Source organism: Bicyclus anynana, chromosome 3 (assembly GCF_947172395.1).
Source record: "Bicyclus anynana chromosome 3, ilBicAnyn1.1, whole genome shotgun sequence".
In the NCBI taxonomy this organism is placed as follows: domain Eukaryota; kingdom Metazoa; phylum Arthropoda; class Insecta; order Lepidoptera; family Nymphalidae; genus Bicyclus; species Bicyclus anynana.
The window spans coordinates 19,160,270-19,174,207 of record NC_069085.1 but is presented as its reverse complement, the minus strand read 5'-3'; the positions used below and the strand labels follow the sequence as shown (position 1 = coordinate 19,174,207).

The 13,938-nt window shown below is 35.0% G+C and overlaps 1 protein-coding gene across 1 annotated transcript; it reads right to left on the bottom strand.

Moving 5' to 3' along the window:
* Window positions 1–5,620: 5,620 nt before the first annotated feature.
* LOC112057816 (nucleolar protein 58) lies at window positions 5,621–13,532 on the bottom strand. The gene is made up of 5 exons (XM_024098362.2): window positions 13,337–13,532; window positions 9,957–10,033; window positions 7,598–8,746; window positions 7,060–7,189; window positions 5,621–5,905 (listed from the first exon to the last, which is right to left on the bottom strand). The coding sequence occupies exons 1-5, from the start codon at window positions 13,379–13,381 to the stop codon at window positions 5,672–5,674; spliced, it is 1,635 nt and encodes a 544-aa protein (XP_023954130.2). The 5' UTR covers window positions 13,382–13,532; the 3' UTR covers window positions 5,621–5,671.
* Between the last annotated feature and the right edge of the window lie 406 nt (window positions 13,533–13,938).

Here is a 13,938-nt window from a genome sequence, read left to right as displayed (position 1 = left end):
CAAAGTCCGAATATTCAAAAGCTCAAAGGATGGAGATTGTCAAAGCCGATGCATTTAAAAGGTTTAATCCGGCACCAGATTGGAAATTGCCTTTTGTTTTCATTCAAAATTCAAAATTGAATTTTGATTTCATTCTTTCCGAGCACTGGTGACCTCCGCATGTACCGAACTACGTAGCTAGTAGTACGCTAATCATCTTGAATAGGGGCATAATTCGTAAATAGTAGAATAGGTATTCAAAATAAAATTGAAATTTAGTATGAATAACATTTTGTTTTTAAGAAATTCTGTTGAGCTAATTGTTACAAATAGTACCTGCTTCCCGCCTATTTCGTATAGATAAGTGTCGCCGCCTAGCGTATAGTAGCTTCATTCCATTTCATACTTTTACGACTTCCGGTTATTATAGTAAAATTTAATTAATTAACAATGATTATCAATCCGAACAGTGTAGAGGTTATTATTAATGATTTATATAAATATAATTATTTATTTTACATAATATAAATTCATCATTGGTTATTTTACTCTTAACAATTATGACGTCACGTTATGATTTATATTGTATTTAATTTCTCAACTTTGTGTTTCGATATTTTAATATTATTTTACGATTGTTATAAATCTCCTCTAATTAATTAATGTGTTTTAGATAGAATTATAACGTTTGGTTTGTATAATAATACTCCGGAACTATTATTAAAACATACTTGTATTGTTAACATATTCGTGTTACCAACAGTAGACACTAACTTTGCAAAATATTATAAAATAGAGGGTTGTTTGGCAGATTCATTCTTAAACTACCATCAGCGTGTAATATTAACATTATAGCGGAAGCTATGCTGAAATTGTTATCGAATAAATTTGTGTACAGTGAAAGTATTATTTTACTTCTCCCACCTTCTGTTACATCATACTAATAGAAATCCCAGATACCTATACCTATACGTATTGGTTTTCGGATCACCATCTTATTGTATAAATCACGTCAAACTTCAAAGAAAAAACGTACCATAACCACAGAATACATTTATGTACCTACACATAATCGACCTATTGCATAAGACGCTACGATGTCACGGACAGACAGACACGCAAAACTTTTACCACCCCTCTTTTTTTATATCGTGCATTGACTTTTCTTGTGTTATAGCAATATCCACGCAAAGTATCACGTATATTATATGTATATATAAACTTTTATATCATGTAGGTACGTACCTATCTCGATTAACCTTTGAACTAAGAATTATTAAAACTGAAGGTAATTTACTGAGTTTAATAGTTAAGCTCGTGGTAATATAGAAAGCCTCATTTATACTTACCTTCCCTGTTAAGCCGCATTAATAGCCACGTGCTCTGGAGAGTTAAACCTTTGTTAATAAAACAATCTACAATATTAATCATACAAGTTATTTAGATGAATTAATAGATAATTAACTCGATGAATGTAAACGAGACAAGTCTCTTGTGCAGTTGGGATTGCTCTAAATACTTACCAATTTCCTTCAAATGTGGAAAAATCCTTCATAGATCGATTAGGTAATTACTAAACGGTTTTAAACCTACCCAACGGCTTTTTATAACTTAACTAGCGGCCGCCCGCGACTTCGTCCGCCCTTAGACCTCTTTAATCCAGCCATTACCTACAGCAGTATCGCTGTAAAAATGAAGTAATTTCTCCAGTTTTCCCAATATTTCCCTTCACTGCTCTGCTCCTATTAATCGTAGTGTGATTAAACGTATACCTGCCCAGAAGTATGAAGAATAATTGTACCAAGTTAAAATCCGTCGAGTAGTTTTTGTTTCTATAAGGAACATACAGACAGACAAAAAATTTACTGATTGCATTATTGGCGTCAGTATCGATCACTAATCACCGAGTGATAGTTATTTTGTAAATATATTTCAGGTACAGAATTGACCTCTCTACAGATTTATTATAAGTATAGATATCATTGAACCTACCAATGATAAAATACACACATTACCAATTAGCCCCAATGTAAGCGTATGTTACGGCACCGAAATCATTGATTACGGGTAGGTAGGAGTAGTAGGTAGGTACATACCTACTAAGATAGCTGATTTTATCATATGAAACCAAGAATAATTTTAAAACTAAACATTAAATTACAATATTTTTCACCAATTTATTCCAGTGAAAACAGCGTCCAACGATATCAGCGAACCCGAGAAAGCAATTGGGAGTCGAGAGCTTCTGTGTGAAGCGCTTTGAGCTGCGCTGTGCTGGCTGTGCTGTCATGCGACAGGCCACGCTCGGCCGGGCCTCTCGCCACTCGGGCCTCACGCGCCACTACAGGCCGCTTTGAGTCTCAGGGGCCTCGCGGAGACTGGGTGACCGCCCTTCATTACATACTGTATGCACGAATTCACCCCGTGATTGCCTGCGATGCACACAATGTTACTAGGTACATTTACTATACGTTATAGCTTTGTGTGATATATTGCTTCTTCGTTTATTATACCTTAGTATGGCTAGGGTATGGAACTGTCACCCAAAGTCAGTATTTTCTAATTCTTACAACCTGGGCATCTTTAAAAAAGAGTGCATACTGCTGCATCTTCTAGGCCAGCGCGTTCCACCTTGGCCACATCTACCTACACCTACCTACCTATCTACCTACTGAGATGAGATATTGGTCAAGCGCATGTTTATTCCATACTAGCGACTTCGTCCGCCCTTAGACCTCTTTAATCCAGCCCTTACAGTATTATCGCTGTAAAAATGGAGTAACTTCTCCCGTTTTCCCAACAACCAACCCAACATTTCCCTTCACTGCTCTGCTCCTAACGATACCTACCTACTCGTAGTAATGTTGTCTGAACTCGTAGGGACCAAGCGTTTTAGCTTGTCATTCTAGATTTACACTGCGAAGTTATAGAATTCTCTTCCAACGTCCGTTTTCCCGAGCATCTACAATTTAAGTAGCAATAGTCCTGCAACCTGGGACGTACCTACTTATCTACTTAGTATTTTATGTTTAGCACAGTTTCTGCAAGTCTGTAGGTAGGTATTGTAATTGTATACTCGGAATCAATGCGCATTAATTGCCGCCGGCTATAGCGCTCCGAACAATCGCTGATCACCCGCGACCCGTGCACGCTAATGTAATATTGTCGGCGTAGTACCGACGGGCGCCATTGTCCGACAAACAAAACATTAAACACTAATTATGCGAGGGATGGGCGCTATGAATACACGCAGTTTAATTCCGCAACAATAACGTGTCATTATCAATGCCGTGTATTCCGCCATTGTCCCTAAAATACGCGATTGTGTGCGGATTCACGCAATCACAAGTATTGTATAAACAACTACTTCGGCTCATCGGTGTGCTTAATGGGAATATTGAAAAGACCGTAGGTTTTATTACCTAGATGACAAGAGAGGGAACAAGCTAAAGGCTTAATGCACAGAGGTTAAGTGAAAAACCATCGTCTAAAAGAGCAACACTTCGTAAGGCATGCAAGGATCACATCCTACAATGCGTCACTGCGTCTGTCAACCTGAGACATACTTGGATGATAAGCGTCGTGACATCATCATCAACATCATCACTTCAGTCAATGGATGCCTATTGCAGGACGTGGGCCTTTTTTGCAGAGTCTTCCAAACACCGGTCCTGAGCCTTCTGCAACCGTAATCTTCTTCTTTCTTCTAGGCCGTTTCCGCACTTGGCCATGTGATTGACCTACTTGTACTGTAATCTTGAAGATGAACCTAATAATCCGGCGTGAAGAGAGCTGAGAAAGCCAACGTGGCTTAGATTTATCGGTTACGAGTTTCGAGCATAGGCAAGTCAAGGATCTATAAAAATAAAAACCTACCTACCAGTGGCGAAGAATGAAATTTAGATGAAGGTAAGCCGTCCTAAAGAAAAGGAAATTCACATAGCGTGATACAAACTCTGGTTTATCTAGATACAGTACAACAATGAATATGCATGGTTTTTATAAGCAAAATGATTAACCATAACTACAGGACCAGAGAGCCCTACTTCAGCAGTTTCTACGGTCTGCCATAAAGTAGAGTAGGCATACGTTTACGTAGCTTATATCCACCACCCTACCACCAGCTTATGGTGATACTGCTTGACTGTTGTAGGTTATCAGAAGTAAATGATATTGACTGGGAGCGACGGACGGCTTAACATGTTTTCCGAGACACGACACCATCAAATTCCAACTCGCAAGGTAAGAATTTTTGTCTACCTACTGAGGATTTTCAGAAAAAAGAAAAGCTTAATTTATATTCAGAGCCGTGAATTGAACCGAGGATCATGTCTTGGATTGGAGACCAACGAGACAATTCGAACAATTATTGCAATAGATCTATTAAGGTTAGGTATAGGCTGCTCTTAACTATTCCGTTGTTGTTTTTGAGGAAACAGGTGGAAAGGAAATCAGCACATCGTTTTTGTGCCGAGCTTAGGACGTGGGAGCGGATTATCCGCCGAGCGTCCGCGTCCGCTGTCAACACGCGGACAAATGGACGCGCCGGCCGCGGCCCGGACAGCTGACACGTGGACGCTGATATATATCCCGGCTATCCCGGCCCATTGTGGGCTGAACCAAGTAAACAGGCACTTACGCAGTACAAATACTGTACCTACCTACTGTTATACTGTTGAAGACCTCCGTGGCGCAGTGGTATGCGCGGTGGATTTACAAAACGGAGGTCGTGGGTTCGATCCCCGGCTTTGAGGAGGGTGTGGATTTTCATAATCCTCTTAACAAGTTAGCCCGCGTCTTTCTTAGATTGCATCATCACTTACCATCAGGTGAGATTGTATTCAAGGGCTAACTTGTAAAGAATAAAAAAAGAAGACTATGTTTACTAATACTAACTGATCCGGCTAACGTTGTTTTTCCATTAGAGATGGATGACATCAGGGTATCAAACAACCTACTCTCAGACTCGTAACTTACAGGTATTCTTATTTTTTCATTAAAATCGGTTAAGTCGGTTCGAAGAGTATGTCAATAACCATTGTGATAGGAGAATTATATGTAACTACCTATACATATAAAATTAAAATCAAATGAATCAATTAATTTGCTTGTTTGCCTGGTTATATGTATATTGGGTCTAGTTTTACGTTTTCGTGTGGATAATTTATAATTTCAAAGCAATTAAATAAAATGCAAAAATGGCTTTGATTTTTTTTTTAATAAAAATTCTCATAATCGAGAACATTTTTTCTTAAAACTAAAACAAATTATATCTAAATAAAGAGGTATACTTCATACTGAAATGCGCACATTAATGACAAATTGAAAATTGTTTTTATAGGTAAATAAGGAACATGTTTTAAAGTCTGTCTTATACATTCCATAGTACAAAAGTATACAAATAAGTATAAAACAGTTATTCTATAACTGCAAAGTTTGGATTGAACCTACTACCCTTTTGGCTTCAGTCTGAACTATTAACTACTAAGGCTGCAACACATACGTATACTCACGTAAATCAAATTTAAAACAGTAAGTATATCATATCAGTTCTGGCACATTAAGATTTTACTTCAATCAATTTACAGAATTATCAAATTTAATTTTATAAAAGTTTACAAAAACATTCCATTTCGTTTAAAAAAAATAATATGAATCTACTTATGCTTTTCTTTATACATGTACTCTAATATTAATCTTCTTCCATCTGCGATTGTCGCTTTTTCTTTTTCTTCTTCTCGCTCTTAGGCTCTTCTTTTACTTCTTCTTTGATCTCTTCTTTAACTTCCTCTGCTGTTTCCGGTTGTAGAGACTTTTTCTTTTTCTTCTTTTTCTTCTCTAAGCTCGAAGTATCTCCATTGTCTACACCATCCACCTCATCTTCTTGTGGCTCAGTCTTTACTTTCTTTTCTTTTTTGGGTTTTACCTGTTCGCAAACAACACTCGTTTTAAGAAATATGTTTTTTTTCTTTTTGAAAAGACTTAAAAGTGTTTATATTATAGGACATTAAATCTTTTCTTAGAAATACATAATATCTTTGTTAAAAGTATCTTGTCCTTTATATGATTAACCTCAATACTTCCGCTCCAAGAATAAACATAAATATAAAGTATCTACAGAGTGTTTCGTAATAAATGGATAAAACGCAAATGGTAGATATATCACCTAATTATCTAAAACTAATTTAAATAGTTTTCCAAAAATCCTTAGGGTGACCAAGTTATATTTTTTTCGGAATTTCTAAATTTTTCTATCAATAAGTGTACAAGTTTTTAAAATGATGGTACACTTCAGCTTTTTTTTAATAGGGCCATCTAATGAAGAAGAAGAAGCCATCTAATGAAAGAAAAAGAATTATTGTTTTCAAAGCTTCTTGTTCAAAACAAATGAAACATTATTTATAAAAATAGTATGATAATACATTGGTAATTAAAAAAATATAACTTGGTCACCCTAAGGATTTTTGGAAACTATTCAAATTAGTTATAGATAATTATCTGGTTTTGGTGTATCTACTATTTGCGTTTTATCCATTAAATACGGAACATCCTGTATATAGAATATTTGACGGCCTCTGCGCCTATGTGCGGTGGATTTGGATTTAAGAAGAAGAGAGGTTCTGGGTTCGATCCCCGGCTGAGCCGATCGAGGTCAAATGCTAAATTGTAAAGAACAAAATCGTTTAAAAACTAAAACTAAAGTACACGCTTGATACCCATACCATAGGGGTCCATTTCAAATATGCCTGATGGCCTGTCCACCATATTGGATTTAAGTCACGTGACTACTTTTTTTTTCGTATTTCTGACAGCAAACCCTTTCATTTGATATCCATATCATAGGGGTGGATTTCAAACATCCAGCCCGCCATCTTGGGGAGGCCGCCACATTGGATTTGTAATGAGGTTTCTTAGCTAGTCATGTATTGTCATCAGAACTCAGAGCGCGCGAGTGGGTCAAATTAAGATTCCAAGATTTTCTTACATACATAGTTACAAGTGAAGCTAATATAAGCGTGTTAAAAGAAATCTAAAATGTTGTTAAGAGGTAACTATTGATAGTTGATGGTAACTACTCACATCATTAACTTCTTCCTCCAACTTGATCCTCTTGCTGCTCTCGGGCCCCTCCTCAGAGGGAGAGTGCTCTCGCTTCACTGCCTTCTTGCCCAGCGTGCTGTCGGCAGCCACGGGGTACTCGTGCACCTCACTGTACAGACATAAGCTATACTGTACTTACTGACACTGAGTTTGTACAACTTCACATAAACTGTACATGTACATTTTGTGTAATATTGTGTGAATGTTGGAAAATGGGTTAATTTACTATTACTTAATTAACATTCCTAACATGTTATGATATTATGATGCTTTGCAAATTCTTATGCAGATTTAGTACAAAATTAGATTTTCATAATTTATACAGCCTGTAGAGGCCAAACATAGACATAAGAACCTTGGGTTAATCCAGACCCATTCTAAAATGATGATACCTATTCTTAGCAGTCTCTATAATTGCTAGAAAAAGGGAAAATACTAAAATTAAGAAAATTAAAAATATACTAGTAATTGGAAGTATAAATGCAAGAAAAGAATAGAAATAATATATAAAACTTACGATTTACTGTGGTATTTTTCAAACTTGACTTTGGCCTTGCCCGTGCCACTGATTCTCCTAAGATTCCCCTCCTCCAGCAGTCGCAGCTTATTCTCTAACTTGACCTTGTGTGCTGCCCCCAGCTCGAATGATACCTCGTCTCCTAAGGCATCTACCCTAGTTGCCAGTGCAGCTTTAGCAGCTAACATTCTCGACATTTTGCCTTTATTCTTCGTACTACTCTGACCGACTAACTGAGCGTGGTATATCAAACCATATTTAGGAGTATCTTTTTTAGTTTTCAATGCTCTAAACAAGGCTTTCTCTGCACCAAATATCTGTAAAGTGGAAGCTGGATGCTTGGCCAGATTCATCAATGACCCAGCGTGAGCTATTAACCTCGCACCGATGTGCTCCCCGATCAGCACTGTCAGGTTAGGCGCCATGGCCATCATACGCGCCTTCAGATAATCAGTCAAATGTGTTCTATAATCAGTAATAGCTATAATCTCATCACATAAATTCTGAATATTCACAATGTCATCATCAGAGATTTCTGTTCCCATGGAAATTTCAGCTGCCTCTTTGACTTTTTCCTCTAAATCTTCAGGCAGAATGTCAGACAGGTCAGTTTTAGCCGCATGATCTCTAGTACCCATTAACTTTACAATTTTAACAAATAAAGTGTTGTCTGTAATAATTTTCCCGAGCTCAGGAAAGTGCCAGCCGTACCACTCTCTGCACCTCATGACGTAATTGTTCAACTCTTTATCTAGATCGTCTAACAAGCACTGCGCCTGAACTATCATTGTATCTATTTTGTCAGGAGAGAACTTCAGCTTGTATCTGGACAGGGAATGAGCCAGACCGAGGGCCATGGCGGTCATCTCCTTCTTCGGTAAGCCGGTCAACAAGCTGTCCATCTGTGATCGGATACACCTCAACAACTCCTGCACATTTGAATTTGAAACACATTGCAAGTCAAACTTTTCTTTAATAGCACTGCCGAGCTTAGCGTCGCCGATCAACAGCTGATCCTGTACATCTTTACAGACATGTTTCTTGAGGGCTTTCTTTAAGGTTTTTGACAGTTTCCCCTCTATGGCTGCAGTTGTTGCAGCTAAAGCCTCTGTAGTGTCTTCAAATTTGATGAAATTTTTTAGTTTTACTCTGTGAAAAAAGGTATATTTTAATAATATAGACTTTATGAACTTCATAATAAAAAAGACACATCAAGCTACCTCTATCGTCTAGTGACAGTCCCATTAAAATCGGATCAACCATTCCAGACATATTTTGAAATCACAGACAGTCACTTTAGTTTATTTATACAAATATCTTTTTAGAATATCAACAGACATTTTATTCAATATATCTTTTCAATAAAATGTCTGTACTAATCAAAAATTATATAACTATTCTATTCCAATGAAATTCTTTTATTTTAGAAATTGCTAGTCATTTCACATCTACTAAAAATTATAATTAACTTGTCCTAGATTAATACCAATAAAGATTAAAGAGCTTATAACAACTAGATATATAGTGAATTTTATAGTGTGAAATATTTTGAATAAAACTTTATAAAAAACGATATATAATTTAAAATAAATAAGTTATGAAATGACATGTACCTTCATATTTAATTTGTTTGTTGGTAAACAGTGCACATTGAGTATGGTTTTAGTATAAAACGTAATAAGCCAGAGTAAATTACATAAATATAAACATATTGGATTCCCCTCTACTTTAAGGAGAGGCCTGGCCTTGTAGTAGGCTGTTAAAACAGGTTGACATCCATATAAGTTGTAACATCAAGGCATTGATATTAATATAATTAATAAACCTATTTAAAGTAGTTAAGTAAGAAATTTGTTACAAAATATTCATTTTCATCATACACATAGCTTCTTTTTATTAATCACACAAACTTCCTCATCCACTTCTTCTATTATAGCAATTGTGATTAGCTGAATCAGTTTATTTCATACTTTATTGCGTAGTAGGTTGTTCATCTTGCAAACCACCACTCACTTGTGAACTGTACTCAAACAAAATGTGAACAAATTTTGAGCTGTAGCAAATAGTTTAGTATGCTACTTGACTAAAATGCTAAAATAGTCCAAACTAGGCTGAAAGACCAATTTCACCACCTGATAAGTGTTTTTTATGTTAATAAGTGTTCTCTTTATTTGAAACAAATATTACAATAAAAATTAAATTCAACATTTACTCTTACCAAATTATTTACCAAGTATCTATCAAAGTTTTGTCTTTATCATTTGACATTACAAGTAATACAATTTATGATTATCCAACACATAACAGAAGGTGGTAAAACTGGTCTTAAATATCTTTTTATAACAATGTTCTTGCTTACACAGATGCTGCTCCCTCGGGTGTGTTGAACTCCTGGTACAAATTATCTATTTCAGATAACTTTGACTCGTCAAGTAACTATAAAGAAAGGAACAATTAATATAAACTATTTATGTACTTTCTTATGAAACTTGAAAATTACATACAGTTTACAGTTACAGTCTAGCTCTAGAGCATCAATTCCCAAGGTGGTCCAGGTAGACCGCCAAGGGTCTACTGGAGACTCAAAGGCAGTCTATGTATATGATATGACATAAAAATGGGGGTACACGTTTCGTAAGCAAGGATCCATGAAAATTTACCTACTGAATGGGGAGTTTTCTATTTGAAATAATTGTGAATTGATTGCTTCCTCGTCCTGTGAGTGTATTTTTTATTTTGATAATCAAACTTTTTTATTCACCAAAACAAAACCAAATATCAACCCATTATTTATGAATAACCATAATTATAATAAATGAACGACTATTAAAGCATTTCCAAAAGCCATCGCAGCTTTTTACACAAAATTGTAGTATCTCTCATAAGTACTATAGTCCACAACTTTAGGTTTTTTACACAACAATAATACTACTCAAAAAGGTTCTTTTAAGCGACACTTTTCGTTTCGATTTACATACATTTTATTTTTAATAATAAGCTTTACGGCTCTGGGTTCTAGCCCTTTTGAGCCCGGATTCACATACAATTAATTAATTATCTTGGACTAATTATAGAAGGACCTGCCTCGCAAGACGTTACCTCTCTGTCAATCAATCAACGATCTAACGCGTGTATACTTATATCGTATCGATGTTTCATTGTTGTAATCGTTTTCGTCGACTGAAAAAACTCCCTAATCATTCCGGTTTGTGTAGTAAGTAGTTCAATGGCATGAAAAATGGTCAACAACTTCTAATTCACTAAAAGATGACGTGACGTTCGATTTCAGTTTCACCTGATGGTAAGCGATGATGCAATCTAAGATTTTTTTTTTTATTGTTTACAAGTTAGCCCTTGACTACAATCTCACCTGATGGTAAGTGATGATGTAGTCTTAGATGGAAGCGGGCTAACTTGTAAGGAGGAGGATGAAAATCCACACCCCTTTCGGTTACGGCATCGTACCGGAACGCTAAATCGCTCGGCGGTACGTCTTTGCCGGTAGGGTGGTAACTAGCCACGGCCGAAGCCTTCCACCAGCCAGACCTGGTCCAATTAAGAAAACCTCCAATCCAACCCAGGACCTCCTTCTTGTAAATCCACCGCGCATACCACTGCGCCACGGAGGTCATCAAAAACATAATTATAATAAATAATAAATTTGTAATAAAAACAAGCATATCTAAAAGAAAAATAGATACTATTCTTCTAACGAACGAACAAACAGCAAAACATCGATCCATTAATTTAATATTCTGTGTACAGATTATATTATTCTTGTTAAATAATTTATTATTTATTTTTGGTAAATATTATCGATGACTGAGTTTACCTCGTACCCTTCAAAAACGACAGACAATTTTGTTGCTGCATTTGGGTGCGATCCATTTCCATTTCTAATTCCTCTATGTTAAATATATAGAGTTTTCACAAAAACAATACAAACGACATAAAAAGAACCCAAGCAGACATGAGTCACAAACCATTATGAAAAATAAAGATATTGAGTTTTATGGGTATTAAATGTGCATTTATAAAATTAAATTATAACGTTAATTATTTTATAAATGTCGTATTTTCATATCAAAAGAAGAAAGAAGTTGTAATTAAAACGATGATTTCTTTTATTTTAATGTGAATTTAACCTTTCATTTATTGCAGAATTACCATATACTATGATAATTTTTTTGATTTTGTATTAATAAGTGAAAGAAGATTTGACATTTGACAGTTCACACTTCACAGCACAGAACACTACTTTATTTGCTGTCTATGACTAATACTCCTACTTATATATCAGTATTCGTTAATGATTCTTTAACTAAATCCAGTCTGTCGTGCGTATTTTCTTCCCTTGTAATTTTTGTTATTTCGTTTTGTTCTCGTTTCGTTGTTATTGTTAATTATAGTTTATTTGTTGTTTGTTTACTGTTTTTACCCGACTGCAAGAAGGGTTATGTTTTTCGCGCGTATCTTGTATGTATGTATGTAATATTCTTTATTACCTCATATCTTCCAAACCGTTGAACGGGTTTACGTAATTCAGATAACGTTAGATTTGTTTTAATAACCCAAGTGTTCTTAGATAGGTGAAATTAGAAAAAAAAAACCAACAAGACGACTGTGAGACGCTATAGAATCGGGGTGAAGTTTTTTTTTTTGTGAATATTTCAACATGCGAATCAAATTCAAGGGATTTTTGTGAGAATTTCAAAATAGTATATCATGGCCATGTTAAAAAAACTACAATTAGGAAAACGTTATTTATTAATTCTAATATTAATTAAGTCTATACATAATACGCGAGGCGGACGACTATAAGGTGCGAGGTTTATGAAGTGTAGTTATAAAACACCTAAAATAGACTAAAAGAAATTAATTAAACAAATATAAAATATAAAAAACCCGGCATAAATGATATAAAAATTGATCAAACTAAAGTCGGGACCTAATAAAAAATGTAGACGAAATTCTATTCAATATAATAGGTCCCGACTGTTTTCTAATTGTTTTCTACACTTCTGGACTGAGCTTTTTTTTTCTTTTCAGTTTTTTTATCATTTATGCAGTCGGGTTTTTTATCAGTTTAATTAATTAATTTTATTTAGTTTAGTACGAAAATTAGTGAACCGGAGCCTGGTACTAGCCGGAGCAGTTATTCCGCGTTGCTATTGTTTCCGTCACCAAAAAAGAAACGTACGAATCAATCACCCTTATCGTCCTCCGAGAAAACCGTTTTGATTAATGTGTTTAAATATGTCGAGGAAACCTTATGCTTGCTTCTACATAATAAAGAAACAAAACTATAAGAGTTCTTTATTGCCTACGGAACCCTTAATATAAGTGAAGCATTATCTGTTTGATAAATAACAGGATATATTATATAGGAATATAAAATTAAAAAAATATTTGTTTACCACAGGAAGTTTTATTTCATGATAATATTCGTAAATAATGATAAAATGTTGAGCAAACCTGAGTCAGCTGTTTTTGTTTGTTTACATAGTTTAAAATACCTACTCAATCTGACTATAAATGTTATAAAATTTGCAACAGATTAACTTGCCAAAATCTCTTGTTAGCCCACTAATTATAGTACACATTTAGCACTAGAATAAACTTTACCTTCAGTGGGTGTAAATAGTATAAAGTAAATAAGTAATTTATACGTATTTTTTGGAAATCATACCAAATTAGTGCGTGGTTTATAGGTTAGAATAAACACGTGTGAAGAATTACCTTGAATATTGCGTACCCCGCCGGGGTTTCAAATAGCACCAACATTTTTTCTATTAACTATACACTTATCACTCACTTTAACTAGTTAGTAAATATATGAATAACAATAATTTTGAGTTTAGACCAAATCAACGAAAGCGACGCTTTTGCATCGCGGCGCGGGGAATTCGACTTGACTTTGACAATTGAAATGTCAAATTGTTAATTGTCATTTGAAAGGATAGCTTGACGTATAAAATGGTGTGTTTCATTTTATGCATACTCATAGTATTGTGGTCTGACATAATATTATACGAATATTTTACCTACGCGAATTGATAAAAAATGTAAAAACAATTTTTTCACTACTTTTGCTAAAAAAGACTCTCATATTACCACTCCACAGCGGAGCTAAACTAGCATTTCAGTCTCTAGGGACTAAAGTAATTTTTTTTTTTTCTGTTACGAGTAGTAGAGGAGTTTAGTGTTCTGTGAGTAGCCTACTTTAAAACGAAAAAGGTTTAATTCGTAAATAGTTTAATTCTTATCACTATAGGTAATACCCTTGTGATAAGGGCAAATCTTATCACTATAGGTAATATCTTTGTGATTATTAAATAGGT

Excerpts from the sequence above, each read along its gene's own strand:
- LOC112057816 (XM_024098362.2), bottom strand. The coding sequence starts at position 13,381 with ATGTTGGTGCTATTTGAAACCCCGGCGGGGTACGCAATATTCAAG. Across the intron at positions 8,747-9,956 it reads CCCGAGGGAGCAGCATCTGT|AGTAAAACTAAAAAATTTCA; the intron begins GTAAGCAAGAAC and ends CTTTTTTCACAG. Across the intron at positions 7,190-7,597 it reads GAAAAATACCACAGTAAATC|TGAGGTGCACGAGTACCCCG; the intron begins GTAAGTTTTATA and ends ATGTCTGTACAG.